Below are 16,599 nucleotides of genomic sequence, written 5' to 3'. Positions count from 1 at the left end.
TAGCTTAAAGACAACTTAGGCAACTTAAGTTTTCAGTCAGAGTTTAAGGCCTTTATATAGGAAGCCTTAAACCCTAAGTTTACGAATTAAATCCCTTAACAATCGTATAATTAGTTAGATATTTACGAAAGACAAAAATGCCCTTGATTCTAGATATTCTCTAGCCATTATGTTGGGCTTTTGGGGCCCAATTCGCAACCCATTACCCCTGGCCACGTGTATGAGTGTCCAGCGAGGCCTGCAAAGCATCCTTGGCTGGCCAGGCTCCTATGCCAGCCAGGTTGGCCGACCATGGTGCTGTCCCCTGGGCAGGCCACCTCCAGAGAGGGAGTTGGTCTGTCACTTGATCCCCGTTTGAGTGCCGAGGTCTTTGTTGGCTCGGGTGCTGACTTGGCCTTTCCTTTTAGTGAGTTTTACTGCCATGTGGCACAAATTTTTTCCACGTAAGCATGCTACGTCATGAGGACATAAATTGGGATAACATTCCCCATCCTTGTTGTGTGTATAATACAAACATGGTGGTCTTGTACTTGATTACCTTGGGCGTGAATTGCGTTGGGGAAACCTTGTAATAGTTGACCATCTTCACGAAATAGGGGTGAAGTGGTAGGAGAGCCCCATGCTTGGCATGTGGGCCGTACCATGCACATATACCCTCGCCTGGGTCATTAGCAAGTTGCCCTTCAAAAGGAAGACTTGCACATCCCTAAGGACACCATCGTTGTCCAAGTTCCTAAGGCGCCTTTCAGTAAGTTTAGACAGTGGGAAATCCACATTGGACTGTCAGGTAACTACAATTTAGATGGCTTGGCCTCCTTGAACTCTTGGTCGGAATAGTCAACACCCAAAACTAAGGGGCAGTCACAGAAGTCGTAAGGTTTCTCATCTTCTAACCACCATCCAACCTCATGGAAAAGCACAAGGGCTTACCTTTGACAATCAACTTGGTCCTCTACTTCCTAAACTTCTAGATCCCCATTCGGCAACACATCTTCTCCCTCAAAGTTCGACTCGAATCATTCACGCTGCATGGCCATGAGTCAGGCAAATTTTGTGTTGCCCGGGCCAATTTTACAAAAGGCCTATTTAGTACGAGCCAGAATCCTTGAGCGGAATGGATAGCTCTACGCGAGATGATCTGCTATAGTAACGGCAATCTCAGCCTTCACTTTAGGGCGAAGCGACAGTTCAGGATCCGCTTTGGGTAGGGTTATAGGAACGTTTGGTCGGACTTTGTATGTCCAATTAGAAGGTAAATACTCCTTCCAACCAAAGTTGTACTCTCTGATGTACCTACTATACACGTCACCTCCAATTTGGTCCAGGTAAAAGTGACTTTGGATGGTCAATGTGGTTTGTTTGGATTCCTCACTCCATACGTCCCACTCCTCAAAGCTAGATTAGGATTTGTTAGAGGAGGATGAAGGTGATGCTCAGAGTTTCGGCTGGTCATTGAAAAGTAATTGTAGCAAGTCGTCATCAATTCAGTTTTTACCTCCCCAAAAGTCGTATGGATTCATCTACAAATGAAGGAAGGGGAGGTAAATACCAGACAGAGTGAAAAGAAGGTTTTTTAGAAACAACCTATATATACCGACTAAAGGAACATACAGATCAAAAAGAAAGGATTTTGTCAGAATGACGAAGAGCCTAATTCAAAGATGATCAAGAACGAGTTTGAACCCTAAAAAAAACTAAACTTACGTGTTATGCAAGTGCTGGTTTAACCAAGTTTTTCAAGGAAAATGTACGTGGGCTAATGATTTAGTAGATTAACTCTGTGCAAACAAGTTTATCAACGTATATCAGAATAAATTCAATCATATACCCAAACAACGAAGAACATTCATGGCATAAAAAAAGAAAGCACATAACATCAAATGTAAGAAAATGAACAAAAATGTATTTGAATTCAAGATACTTACTCACTAGAGAAATGGTTGTTTGAAGTTCTTTGGTTAGGATGCTTGAAGATCACCATGCGCGTTCTTGCAATTCAAGGATGAAAATAATAGCTCTCTTGTTCTTGAAAAAGTTAAAAGTGCCAAATGAGGTTTTCATTTTCATTTTATAAAACATTTGACGGGTACGGTGGTAATTTGGACACCCAAACCAAATTTTCATTTCCCCACAAAAAATTGATAATGAGTACCTTATGGAAGTACAACCGTCAGTACAACTACCTAGGGTACGAAATCCCATATGAGAGCATTAAGTACCTCACATGATTAAATGTATAACAAACGACAACCTACAATATCATTATTACTTACTCCACAACGCGTCACATTATTTATGTAGGTCGTGAGCTGAGCAAGTCCTCACACCAACTAGAAGGTTCCTATGTAGACTTGGGGGTAAATGTAATTCTGAATTTTGGTCGAATGACGTGGTAGGTCCCTTTAGGTGACATGTATCTTCACCTCGAGGCCAAGGCGGATGAAAGAGTCTCATGGATCGACTGCCCAAGATGTATTCAAGATCAGAAGAAATAATAGAGAAATCAAGTGTAACTTGTCACACAGCATTACAGACCTGGTCGGAAAGAAGCGGTCCAAACTGTGCACGATCCAACCAAGGGGAAACGCATGACATAATTGTATTTAATAAAGTTCCTATTTTATATGTAATGAAGACCTAGTTAAAGGAAAATTCCATTCATATTTCCAGTATTTTAGGAAAATCATTTTATTCCCTAAATTGGTGGGTTGACAGTTGAGGAAACCAAATTCTATTTTGAACATCTCCTATAAATAGTGGACCAATTCTACTGTAAAGGGGGCCGATTTTTGAGAGAGCACATACACTACTCATTTTTCTTGTAAAGCTTTCGAGAGAGAACAATCCCTCTTTGTTTCTCTACTCATAAGTTAAATACAATAACAAGGGGAGTAGGCCATTACCAGAATAATAGGGCTGAACCTCTATAACATATCGTGTTCTTAGTTAAACTCATATCATTCATATATTTCTTAAATCTCATATATTTTTTGTCGCTTTAAGGACTCAGTATCGTTGACCAAAAGCAATGTCAACATATATTTTTCAAGAACTATTAAGAAACTTACCTGACCGAACCTAATGTTATTGATAACTAGGGAACAAAATCGCGCTTCGCGTGGTATTGTCCAATTTTTATAATATTTTTATATTTCAATTAATTTTTTTACTTATTGAGTAATGTAATTTAAAATATAAATTTTTGATGTGTGTAATATTTTATAAAAAAGAGTAAAATTTTAAGAGTAGAAACATAATTTTCTATGTATTGTTTTGTAATGTAGAAAAATAGGAATTTTGTGAGGAATATTAAAAATAGTGGAATTAATAAAGAAATTACATATATTTTTATAATAAAATAAATATAAAAAATAATAATTTTAAGTTTAAAACTGGATTCATGATTTAATTCTAAAATATAATAGGTATCAATTAATTTTTTTATATAAAAAAAAAAAAATCATTGATTATTCGTAATTTTGTATTTTTATTTAATAAATAATTATGTAAAAATATTGTAAAAATAAGTGTAATTTGTTTTTAAATTGAAATGAACTAAAAATGAAACTATTCATTTAACAAATATCATAAGCTAGAATATGTCTACTGGTAAATATATATATGAACGATATAATTACATCATATTTAGTTTACATACTTAACTTTTTATTCATGATGTGATTAGAAAAAATATGCTTGTCACTATATAAAATTGATGTGATCCATAAATTGTGTAATCTTTTTCCTAAAAATATATCTCTATGCTTTTTGTGGTATAGAAGACTTGAAGTTCAAAAAATCTGCATAACACAAATAAATAAAATAAATGTATTGCATAAATTAGCATCTACTCATTATACCTATCTCACAAAAATAAAAATAAAAATAAAAATAAAAATAAAAATAAAGCTAAAGCAGTGAAGTGAGTGAGGTAAAAAAAACATGTATTTCTTAATAGTTACTGATTTTGTATAACAATTATATATATACAGATATGAACTACTAATGACAAAAATATACATTTATTATTACCTTATTTTTTAAACTATATAGTATATCATCATCTTCAAAAATTGTCAAATAATACGTGTTTATTTAAATATCAAATAGAAAAATAAAAAAAAATTAATATACAATTACATAATAAAATATAAAATTTTCAAATATATATAATTTTCTAGTTAAAAAAATATATAATTTCTTCTAAAAAATAAGTCACTATGTGAATTATCAAAATTCATTTTGTCTAATAATATATATACATATATTTATATATATAATATTACACTATGTGTATGAATCTATTTATTTTCATTTAAGAGAAAAAAAATAATAAAAAAAGAATATGAAACTTATAAAATGTTTAAAGCTAGATGAGATGAAAAGAGATATCATCAAATTAATTATAAAAGACTGAGAACTCTTAATAGAACCATATATATTATAGGCATGGGATTAATTGTGTATTAATGAAAAGTTATGAATAATATTGGTGGAATACTAAGAGATTGGTATAATAATAATGGTGAGAGATATAACAATGAAAATATACCCTTAATAATGAATGATTTAATGGTAATTTATTTTACATTCAGTACATATGTCTATTTTAATAATAATAACAATATAATTAATAATGGTGATAAGATTTTAAAAATATAAAAAGACACCACATATCTATCAAAAAATAATTTGAGGATAATTTTTTTTTTTCATTTGAATTTTTCTATTTGAGAAAATCTCAAATATAATACTGTCATAGTAGTTCTTTTTAATATTATATATGAATATATATGTTTATATATAGAGAGAGATATAGATTCACATTTTTATATATTTCATAAGAAAGTGTATTATTAGAATTACATTTGAACCGATGAGTTATATTTTTTTTTTTAATTTTTTTATTGAATTTGTATTTTAATTTTACTTCATTGGTCAAAAAATGGTTTTAATTTCTTTCAAAAGTGATAAAAGTAGTTTAGATAATTATATTAGAATTACACCATTTTAAATTAGAAGATTTATATGTACAATATTAAATTATTATTAAATCGTTTTGAAATAAAAAAAAATATTAATTAGACTAAATATTATGAAATATAATAATATTAGAAAGAAATTAATCACCTTGAATAATTAAATTTATATGTTCGCACTTCTATTTAAATGTCAAACATGAGCTCTTCTTTTCACTACGTTTTTATATTAATTATTTTAAATGAGCTTGACATATTAAAAAATTATATAGATAATTTACAACAACAACTAAACTAAATTAATAAATAAAAAAAAATAAAAAGTATTAAAAGGACAACAATTAGAGATATATATATTTACTTTTTTTTTAAGTTTTAGAGTAAAAACATCTCATGAAATTTTTTTCTAAAAAGTTTAATCCTAATACAAATTTTATATCAATACTAAGCGCAGCTTCAAGGAAACTGCAAATTGATAGTATAGTGGTGAGGATTGATCCAAGGAGGCAGCAACGGTTGCAGCAAATTGATAGTTTCTCTACAGTGCACGGCATATATGTCGTGCACTGTAGTCACGACATGTTTTTTTTTTTTTTAGTTTTTTTAATAATTTAATTAATATTTATATATATTTATATTATTATATTTGTAAAATTAAGAATTATTTTTTGGGAAATTTTTTAATAAACATTTTTAAAAGTGATGTACAAATCTACTCCTATTTATTTCGGCACCCGACAAACTTTTTTAGTCTATTTTTTTTATATAGTAGTGTATATTATAATTATTTAAGACATCCTGTAAAATTTAAAAAAATTTAGAAAAATTTAATACGCCGAAAATAATGCACTTCTTTAAAAGTGGTACACTGATTTACTCCTACCTGTTTCGGCATTCGGGAGACTTGTTTAGTCTTTTTTTTTTATGGTCGTGTACATTATAGTTATTTAAAACATCCTGCAAAATTTTAAAAAATTTAAAAAAATTTAACATGCCGAAAATAAAATTCAAACTTTCTGTTGCGTGACTCTTTTATTTAGAAGAATACATTGTAAAAGCACCTTATAATATTTATTTTTGTGTAAATTTAAATGTGAATATCATAAATTATTTTTTCTTTTAATTATAATTTAAGTAAAAATTTATTTTATTTTTTTATTTTTTTAAATTAAACAATAAAAATAATTTTTAAAATTGAACACATAGAAAATTAAAATTAAACACACTAAAACATCATATTCTTATTAATCAAGAGTACACATATTTTATATTACACAACAGAACATTATAAAATTAAAGCACACTCAATAATACATAATAAAAACATTACAAACTTAAACATACATTTAAAAATTAAAATACAACACACCAAACATTAAACGGAAAAGTAATAACACAGATATGAACCTTCAAAGACAAAATGAGATACAACAATTTAATAATGTGGAAGATTATTTCTTGATCCGTCGAGATAGTCATAATACGGACTATAAACTTGTGAGTCATTTTCTGCTCTTTCACCTTGATCTTGAGATCATTGATCTTCATCTTCAACGCCATGTCCCGAATCTTGAGATGCTCGATATTGTGACCCCTCATATTGTGATCCCTGATATTGAGATCCCTGATTTGGATATCTCTGATATTGAGATCCCTCATATTGAGATCCTTCTCCCTGTTCTCCAACTTCGGATGTTTGTGCCCTTTCTTTGTAAATTCGTCTTTTTTCACTTTGAATGTACTTATGAAACTCTGGATCGGATATAGAATTCAAATCCGTGAATAAATTTTTTTCGTCAGCCTTTCTTCTGTGACGTTCATTTCTATCCTTGTTACTCTTTTCAATAACTTTAATGAGTTCTTTATTTTGTTCCATTAGTTTGTTGAATTGAGCATTACCTAATTGTTTTTCCTTTGCTTTTTTCACACCACATGGTCTTTCTGTTGGATAAGTATTCATTTCCTCATTGTTCATGATTAGATCAAATGAACTCATACCAGTGGATGCCGATGTTGGAGACTCAAAATTGTGAGACGATGATTTCGATGAAGTGAAACTAGGACCTTCGTGTTGGAATCTACGTGGTGCATTGATGTTTTCATCATTTCAAAACTTTTGAATACCTTTGAGAATGTGCCACACATGATCAAATTTAAAGCCTTTATCGTACTTTTTATCTTGGGCTAATAACATCTTCGCTTGAATTAACTGTTGCAATATAAATTAAGTAATAACGTTAATGAAAATTAAAAAATAAGATAGTAATAATAAATAAATTATAATAACAAACACTTACAATGTCTTCTGCTGAAGCACCACTTGGATTTTTATTTTCAATTTGATTGATACATCCCCTTAATTTTGCAACTGCACTATTAATAGTAGACATTCGAGTTTGCAAAGATCTTACTGGGCGAGGTTTATTACTAAATTTTCCATCTTTGTGGTACTCTGATTGAACTCTTGCCCAAAAATTATTACCTGATTGGTTTCTTCCTACGATTGGATCTTGAGAAATGTCAACATAGACATGACACAAGTGCACATCTTCCTCTACTGAGTAAGAAGAACCGCGAATGGAAGACATTTTTGAAGAAAATATAGCTATTTAGGAAATATGTTGAAGAGATGTGATCAAATTGAATGAGAAGTGTGAGATTATATAGGAAAGGAAAATACATTGCAACGGTTGAGATCGTGGTGAAATAATTTCAGCGGCCAAGATTAAACTGTGAGATTTCTTGTCTTTTAATTTTGGAATCAGAAGATAAGGATGTGATGTGACAACACACTGCAACAGTTGAGATCGTGGTGAAATAATTTCAGCGGCCAAGATTAAACTGTGAGATTTCTTGTCTTTTAATTTTGGAATCAGAAGATAAGGATGTGATGTGACAACAGTGTAACGGTTGAGATCGTGGTCAAATAATTTCAGCGGCCAAGATTAAATCACTAGATTTCTTATCTTTTAATTTTGGAATCAGAAGATAAGGATGTGATGTGACAACACAGTGCAACGGTTGAGATCGTGGTCAAATAATTTCAGCGGCCAAGATTAAATCACTAGATTTCTTATCTTTTAATTTTGGAATCAGAAGATAAGGATGTGATGTGACAACACACTGCAATGGTTGAGATCGTGGTGAAATAATTTCAGCGGCCAAGATTAAACTGTGAGATTTCTTGTCTTTTAATTTTGGAATTAGAAGATAAGGATGTGATGTGACAACACACTGCAACAGTTGAGATCGTGGTGAAATAATTTCAGCGGTCAAGATTAAACTGTGAGATTTTTTGTCTTTTAATTTTGGAATCAGAAGATAAGGATGTGATGTGACAATACAGTGTAACGGTTGAGATCGTGGTCAAATAATTTTAGCGGCCAAGATTAAATCACTAGATTTCTTATCTTTTAATTTTAGAATCAGAAGATAAGAATGTTTACACTATAAAATATGGATATGATACATGATATGAGGCACACCAAAAATATTTACAATTTAACTTTGAAAAAAATATGAATTCTTATCCTGGTAGTTCATCTTATTTATCATCATCGTCTTCTTCAGATGAAGAATATTATGATGATATAGAAATGCAAGAGGTAGGTCAAATCACTGCTAACAATAATTTTTGTATCGCTCAACACCAAAAAAATCAAAGCTCACGTCGGGGCTCGATTCCTGGTCATATAGTTATTAACCGTGACCGGGAAAATGCTGATTGTAATCTTTTCAACGACTATTTTGCAGAGAATCCTCGATTTACCGATTTGATGTTTCGCCGAAGATTTCGAATGGGTCGTCCTTTATTCCTTCGTATTTTGGATGCTATACAAAGACATGACAATTACTTTCTCCAGCGAAGGGATAGAATGGGAAAACTCGGGTTATCAGGCTTGCAAAAAGTTACAGTTGTATTTCGTATGCTAGCATACGGTATGCCGGCAGATGCTACCGATGAATACATCAAAATAGGAGAATCTACAACTTTAGAAAGCTTGAAGCGATTTTGTCGTGCTGTTGTTGAGGTGTTTGGAGCCCACTATCTCCGATCACCCAACGCTCATGATGTTGCAAGACTACTCCACATTGGTGAACGTCGAGGTTTTCCAAGAATGTTGGGAAGTTTGGATTGTATGCATTGGAAATGGAAAAATTGTCCAACTGCTTGGGGAGGACAATATGCCGGTCGTAGTGGGTCCCCGACTATTATTCTTGAAGCAGTAGCTGACTATGATCTCTGGATATGGGATGCATATTTTGGCTTACCAGGATCTAATAATGATATTAATGTGTTAGAGGCATCCCATCTTTTTGCTAATCTGGCTGAAGGTATTGCTCCACCCGCTAATTATGTTATTAAAGGAAAAGAGTACAATATGGGTTATTATTTAGCCGATGGTATATATTCAAAATGGTCCACTCTTGTTCAAACTATCCATGATCCACGTGGTCCTAAAAAGAAACTATTTGCTATGGAACAAGAAGCATATAGAAAAGATGTTGAACGTGCATTTGGAGTATTGCAATCTAGATTTGCAATTATTGATGGACCGACACGTCTTTGGAATAAAACGGTTTTACATGATATAATGACTTCATGTATTATTATGCATAATATGATAATAGAAGATGAACGTGATCTAAATGCACCAATTGAAGAGCGTGTCGAAGTGCCAAGTCCAGAAGTTGAGATGGTAGAAGATGATAATGCTCGGTTTCAAGAATTTCTTGCCAGACATAGAAAATTAAAGATAAAGATGCTCACATTGAGCTTCGAAATGCATTAATCGAACACTTGTGGGACGAATATGGTAACTCACAAAATTAATATAATTTAATTAATTTCAAGTGTGTGTTTCAAGTTTAATTTAATTTAATGTAATTTTTTTGTCATGAATGTAATGTTTGTTCTCTAGTACTGTAATATTTATGTTATTGCAATATGATATTTTAATTTATCGAATTTCGCCAATTTTACAGTATTATTGTCTTTAATCACATTAGTAAGTTTATTTAAATTATTAGTTAAATATAACAATTGTGGTAATTTTTGTTAATTAATATGATATTATTTTTTTATTTTATTAAAAAATTAATATAATAATAAGGGATATTTTTTTAGTGTAATTTTTGGTGTTGTGGTTGGAGTAGAAATAATTTTTGACACCAAATTTGGTGATAGTGTAATACCAAATTTGGTGTCTCCTTGGAGATGCTCTAATAAAATTAGATAGAAGAACAAAGAAAATGAATAATAATGCATATATTTATATTCATGAGATTAATTAGAAGGAAAAAAAATTATTAGAATTACATCATTTTAAATTAGAAGATTTATATGTACAATATTAAATTATTATTAAATCGTTTTGAAATAAAAAAAAATATTAATTAGACTAAATATTATGAAATATAATAATATTAGAAAGAAATTAATCACCTTGAATAATCAAATTTATATGTTCGCACATCTATTTAAAGGTCAAACATGAGCTCTTCTTTTTTCACTATGTTTTTATATTAATTATTTTAAATGAGCTTGACATATTAAAAAATTATATAAATAATTTACAACAACAACTAAACTAAATTAATAAATAAAAAAAGAAAAAGTATTAAAAGGAAAACAATTAGATATATAAATATAAATATATATATATATATATTTACTTTTTTTGAATTTTTAGAGTAAGAACATCTCATAAATTTTTTTTCTAAAAAGTTTAATCCTAATACAAATTTTATATCAATACTAATAAAATTAGATAGAAGAATAAAGAAAATGAATAATAATACATATATTTATATTCATGAGATTAATAAGAAGGAAAAAAAAAAAATAAATAATAATTCTTATACATACCTTAGAGACACTTACATCATAATCAAAGAATAAATTGAATTAAGATTTTGGTGTGAGATAAGCTTTGAGATTATATATCCACTCATTATCTCTAATGAAAAGAGATGTGAAAACCTCTTTTTATATGTATCACTTTTTTTTTTTTTTTTTTTAGTTGTTTAATAAATTACATATTTATTTGGTATAATAATAATAGACATAGGAAAAAGTCTATGCCTATTGAATGATAATTGATGTTATAAATTTTATAACTATAATATTTATTTAACATAATAATTAGTATTTATATTATTATTGAATAAAAAATAATTAAAACTAATAAATAAATATGAAAATTAGAAAAAAGATAAGAAAACTCATCCAAGTTACCACATTAACTTTCTTAAAACCTTCCTTTATATATAGGGCTTCCTTTATATATAGGGTTATATATATTGATATTGATATTGATTCTTAATAGTAATAAAAAAAAAAAAGAGAAGGCTATTACAATAATTAGAGGCCAAACATGTATTGTTTATTGTTCTTGTTTTATTATTAATTACTCTAAAATATTACAACTTTAAAGACTGTCATTGGCTAAATTGAGTTCAACATTAATGTTTCTAATTTAAGATATACATATTTGATATAGTATTGTTGTCTATTTTATTGTAAAATAAAAATAAAAAAACTGTGATGGTTAGATTTGTAAATAAAATGTAAAAACTCATAATTTTGTTTATTCTCAGGGGAGGGAAAAAAAAAACTTAAAATTTTTCCTTTTGTGGTCTTCTCTTTACTATTCTCCATTTCCATCCCAAGGGATGCGAAGCCATTGTTTCTTTCTAAAAAGTTCATACGAAAACCCTAAATTCTATATCTGCCGCCGCTCTCTTGGGTCCTCCGGCCAACCCACTTCGTCGGTTCATTGATATCAGGTACCTTACATGATTCATATGATATTACTTACATTTTATTATTCCTTTGGATATATGTATATTTTCGGAATGTAGTATTACTGAATTATGGTTAGATTCCATTCTTGTCAGTGAAAGAAAAATTTACTCAATTTTGGTACAGTTGAAACTCATTCAAGATCATCCCCTAACAAGGGAAGTGAAACAATTATGGATCAAAGTCACCAAGTCAGTGCTAATCTTCCAACTGATCATACACCTATCAAAAAACACAATGCTGAGAAGAAGAAGAGGCCTTGCAAGATCATCGGTGGTGGTCTAAGACAGTTCAGTACTATAGGTATTTTCCCTTTTTGTTTTCTCAATTCAATCAAATTTAGGAATCACATTACTGTCGATATGTTTTTCATTGTATGTTTGTTTGAAAATGTTTTTGATTTCCTGATTGTACTCAGTTTGTAAGAAGTTGGAGGCTAAAGGAAGAGCCACCTATGGTGAGGTATGGGGTGTCTTTACCTTTTAAGTTTTGTTTTGATGAAAATTGTAGAGAGTATTACACTATATATATTATTCATGTCAAATCTTGAATTTAACTTTCCCATTACATTTTGCTCTTGGGGTTCAGGTTGCTGATGAAATTATTGCAGAGTTTGGTGGAGCTGTTAAGGAATCACCGGTGTCTTTAGATGAGGTTATATTTTTCTCAATAATTTGTTGAAATTTACTTTTCATGTGCTAAATTCATAATTTGAATTATCAGTTTGATGAGAAGAATATAAGGCGGCGTGTGTATGATGCTCTAAATGTTCTTATGGCACTGGATATCATCACTAGAGACAAAAAAGAAATTCAGTGGAAGGGGCTTCCAAGCCAAGATGTTAAGGCACTGGAAGAGCTCAAGGTCCTTATTAACTTTCTTCACTCTTCATTACATGCAGGAATGCTACAATAATTTTATAGGTTATTTCTCTGTAGGCATACTAAGATGGTAACATTTCGAACTAGATTAATCTGACTGGCCCAATGTTTTTTTTCATTTCTGCAGGCAACACGAATGAAACTGGTGAATAGAATCGGAAAGAAAACTGCCTATTTGAATGATTTAAAAGATCAAGTAAGGTTATTTTTCTCATCTGATGTTTTTCCTTGTGGTCTTAGATTTGACTGACATATTCTTTAAATGCAGACACTGTTAATATGTAGCAGGCCAGAACCTGTCCATGACACATGTCAACTTTGTGCCCTTTAGTTTTTGCATTCTTTCAAGCAATGAGAAACCATAGTCTCATTGAGTTTTCTCAGCTTGGCTTAATTTAGGTGTTTCTGACATGATAATGTTGTGCATTATTCTGATGATTGTAGATTTTTAATTAGACAAATTATGAGAGTGGTTCAGTGTGTTGGTTGTAAAGGCCAATCACAATGAGGAATAACCTCTTACATAATAGGACTAATGTAGCTGAGAACAATTCAATATCTATTCAATATTTAATGATCATGAATCTATCTTTTTTCACTTTGGGTTTCTAATGTTTGAGATGATTTGGATGACACATGCTGATTTCTTATTGTGCTATAGCTACTGGAAAATGAAACATGCTCTGCTGTAAATTTCATCTCAAAAAATTGATGAATAGGTAGAATAAATTGATGGTTCTTCGCTAAGAGATTTTTAGCTTACTTTTTGTTGCTTTAGTAAATGGTTGTATAGCATTACTATTAGCTTGTTGTAAAATATTCTCCTACTTTTTTGGAAGGTTGAAGGTTTTCAACATTTGATATCGCGAAATAAGCAGTTGCTCAACCGGGAGAGTTCTCCTCTGGAAGCATTTTCATTGCCATTTTTACTGGTTCAAGTATGTCACTTTTGATTGTCTTGTTCTATATGTTTTGCATTACAAGTATTTTTTACTTTCTAATCAAAGATTGAAAAAGAATATCTTTCTGTTTCCTTACTTTGCATTTTGATGTCATGGAGCATGTACATTTAGAAATGCCATCACTAAGAAAAATTCACCTAAAAAATTTGATAACACGTTTTCGGCTATGTGGTGAGGGACCAATATTATATCATATTACATCAAGGAATAGTTGATGTTGCTGTACAATCAGTTTTAGCACAGTTAGTCTATGTATTTTTCCTTTTGATTTGCAACATAGTCAAGGCCACTAATATGACCCTTTACCAACATAGTCAAGACCAATAATTTTTTTGGTCACTATTAGGACAAGTTGGGATCTAGATATACCATGTTACCGAAAATCCTCTTAATTTCCTCTGTGATGTTTGTCTAGACAAGCTCCCATGCGACGGTTGAGATTGAGATTTCAGAAGACATGCAATTGGTCCACTTTGACTTTAACAGGTATGAAAGTATTTTTGATTCACTACCAAGAGACACTAATGTTTACGTACTAAGATACCAACATATCATCAAAACCATATTTTTGTCTTTGGCACAGTACACCCTTCTCCTTGCATGACGATGCTTACATTCTAAAGTTGCTAAGACGCCACCAACTGCCAGCAGAAAGCAGAGATATTTCAAGTTCATCGTCGGCTGTCTCGTCTTCAAGCTCTGCTCTTGCATGTGGAGGCACCAAGCCATTTTATTGGAACTCTGAAGCACACACATAAAGATGAAAGCATACGCATCAACAATGTATGTATACGAGAGCATAATTTTGATGTAGTAGTAGGATATATAACAAAATATCCACCATTCATACATACATGTATAGATTATGTTCCTTAAGTAACGATGTATTCAATCATGTAATACATAGTTGATTAGTACTACTACTATTGATACTCGTTAATTAATCAACAAGGGGACACACAACACAGTGACTGATACAACGACTATTGATTTTTGAGACTCATCCACTTTAGATTATTTTCTTGTTTTCACCTTAATTAAGTTTTGGTGGTAACCTGATTAGCTTTTTGATTAATATAGTGAAAGTTCATTTGTAGTTTTGCGTTGGATTTGACAGCATCAATCATCAAACATGGCCCATTATCTCTATTTATTTTCATTTTCTTTGTGGGCAAGGAGAATTTTCCTAGTGTGTGCATGCATGGCGTTAAAATAAAAATTGTTCTAACCATAAATTGAAAACTATTTCTCTCTCAAACATCTTTTTCGATTGATAAAGAATACCACTCTCATACTATAGCCTGATGGATAGTTTTTGGTATCCACGTAACATCGCATTTGCGCGGTGTCTTTAGTATGTAATTAACAGTCAGTTGTTTGTTTGAATTGAAATATTTGAACTTTATTTATTTTTTTATTTTTTTTTTAAAAAAACTAGTTTTATTTATTTTGTTTCTCATTTGTCTTGATTGTCTAGTTTTGTTTCACTATGTTTTTTTTTTCTTTTAAAAGAAACACTTTAGACCAACTATAATATTCTCCTTTACCACAATCATTAATATTTTATATTTATTAAGGCGAACTATTATTTGACTATGTTACCTAATTAGGCTAATTAGACCTTTGTTCCTTTTTTTTTTTTTTTTTAAATATATATATTATTATTAATAAATAATTTTATTTGAGGTAAGCCTAAAGCTTGAAAAGGGTTATGTTGATGTTCTCTACATAAAAAGAGAAGAGAATTAGAAAAGGGTTAATTGTAGTGATTCATTTTTCAAACATAGATACAATTGTAACAGCAATTTATTTATAACAAAATATATATTTGAATCATAAAGAAAAGAAAAAAAAAAGTGGTACATCATAAAATGTGATCTTTTCTATTGACTAGAGACAAATCCTAAATCAACATAGGGATGCAATAAGATTTATGGATAGATACCGTTAATTAGTGTTAGTCTTTTTTTTTTTTTTTGAGAGAATTACTGTTAGTCTTAGTATTACTACAACTACAAGTACTATTATACCACTAAGTATTTGCTATATTACTAATGTAAAATATATTTTTCAGGATGACATAATTGATGGTTCGGCTCATTATATACTAAACTATTTTTTTGTTTTTTAAATTCATTTATACAATATACTTGAGAATTTTATATTATTGGAGAAAATAAAAATATTCAAATTTGTTAACTATAAAGGACACCAACATTAGGGTTGCATGGGTCCAAATGCCACCCATTTGTGCTTCATTTGCTAATCCACAAATATATAAAAGAAAAGTATTGTTATTGAGTATCAGTGATGTCCAATATTTTTTATATGTGGCGCCTTACGATTAGTTAGTAATATTGTCTAACAATTATTTTCTTAAATTATATTTGACTCGATACTTAATTGCACTAATAACAATATAATATCAAAAAGTTTATTAAACACCAATAATATATTTTAGCAATTCTCATAAAACAAAGCGTAGGATAGAATATTTGACAAAATTAATTAATTTATTTTGTGATTGATGATCAATTATATTGAAACATCTTTATAGAAAAAGGAAAATGTCCAAGCGCGTGGGTCCTAAACACTGAAAAGCGCGTGGGTCCAACCAAACAGTTTTCCTTCACTGGTCAGTCCTATTATATAATACTCATGCAAAATATTAATAATTTTAATATTTAATGAAGATCGAGCTGAGCAACCTTATATTTTTTATGCAAGAATTATGCCTTTTTCTTTTGCATTGTTTAAAATTACCAAAATCATTTTGATATATTAATTAATAGTACTATAAGATCAGCAAGATATTGTGAATTGGCCTTTAATTGTAATAATTAATTATTTGTACCAAACTGAATGAATAATATAATATAGTTAAGCTGGTCTGCACTGATATTAGTGATATTCATAATATAATAATATAAATATATATATATATATGTATATATAACTTTTTCAATGAAGAA

The 16,599-nt window shown here is 30.1% G+C and overlaps 2 protein-coding genes and 1 pseudogene across 2 annotated transcripts; 2 read left to right on the top strand and 1 right to left on the bottom strand.

Moving 5' to 3' along the window:
• Positions 1-6,513: 6,513 nt before the first annotated feature.
• Positions 6,514-7,908, bottom strand: LOC133039649 (uncharacterized; annotated as a pseudogene).
• A 458-nt stretch (positions 7,909-8,366) lies between these two features.
• Positions 8,367-9,915, top strand: LOC115696548 (uncharacterized). Its single transcript, XM_061101658.1, has one exon. The coding sequence runs from the start codon at positions 8,498-8,500 to the stop codon at positions 9,770-9,772; it is 1,275 nt and encodes a 424-aa protein (XP_060957641.1). The 5' UTR covers positions 8,367-8,497; the 3' UTR covers positions 9,773-9,915.
• Positions 9,916-11,566: 1,651 nt separating this feature from the next.
• Positions 11,567-14,723, top strand: LOC115696844 (transcription factor-like protein DPA). The gene is made up of 9 exons (XM_030623730.2): positions 11,567-11,768; positions 11,911-12,087; positions 12,203-12,246; positions 12,373-12,438; positions 12,508-12,648; positions 12,793-12,861; positions 13,505-13,603; positions 14,043-14,113; positions 14,211-14,723. The coding sequence occupies exons 2-9, from the start codon at positions 11,958-11,960 to the stop codon at positions 14,383-14,385; spliced, it is 795 nt and encodes a 264-aa protein (XP_030479590.1). The 5' UTR covers positions 11,567-11,768; positions 11,911-11,957; the 3' UTR covers positions 14,386-14,723.
• The last annotated feature ends 1,876 nt before the right edge of the window (positions 14,724-16,599 follow it).

This window comes from Cannabis sativa, chromosome 7 (assembly GCF_029168945.1).
Source record: "Cannabis sativa cultivar Pink pepper isolate KNU-18-1 chromosome 7, ASM2916894v1, whole genome shotgun sequence".
In the NCBI taxonomy this organism is placed as follows: domain Eukaryota; kingdom Viridiplantae; phylum Streptophyta; class Magnoliopsida; order Rosales; family Cannabaceae; genus Cannabis; species Cannabis sativa.
This window is presented reverse-complemented; position numbering and strand designations above follow the sequence as displayed.

Bases quoted from the DNA above. Each gene is read 5' to 3' on its own strand.
- LOC115696844 (XM_030623730.2), top strand. From the start codon at position 11,958: ATGGATCAAAGTCACCAAGTCAGTGCTAATCTTCCAACTGATCATACA. The intron at 12,247-12,372 runs GTATGGGGTGTC...CTTGGGGTTCAG, and splicing joins GAAGAGCCACCTATGGTGAG to GTTGCTGATGAAATTATTGC. The intron at 12,439-12,507 runs GTTATATTTTTC...TTGAATTATCAG, and splicing joins CACCGGTGTCTTTAGATGAG to TTTGATGAGAAGAATATAAG.
- LOC115696548 (XM_061101658.1), top strand. From the start codon at position 8,498: ATGAATTCTTATCCTGGTAGTTCATCTTATTTATCATCATCGTCTTCT.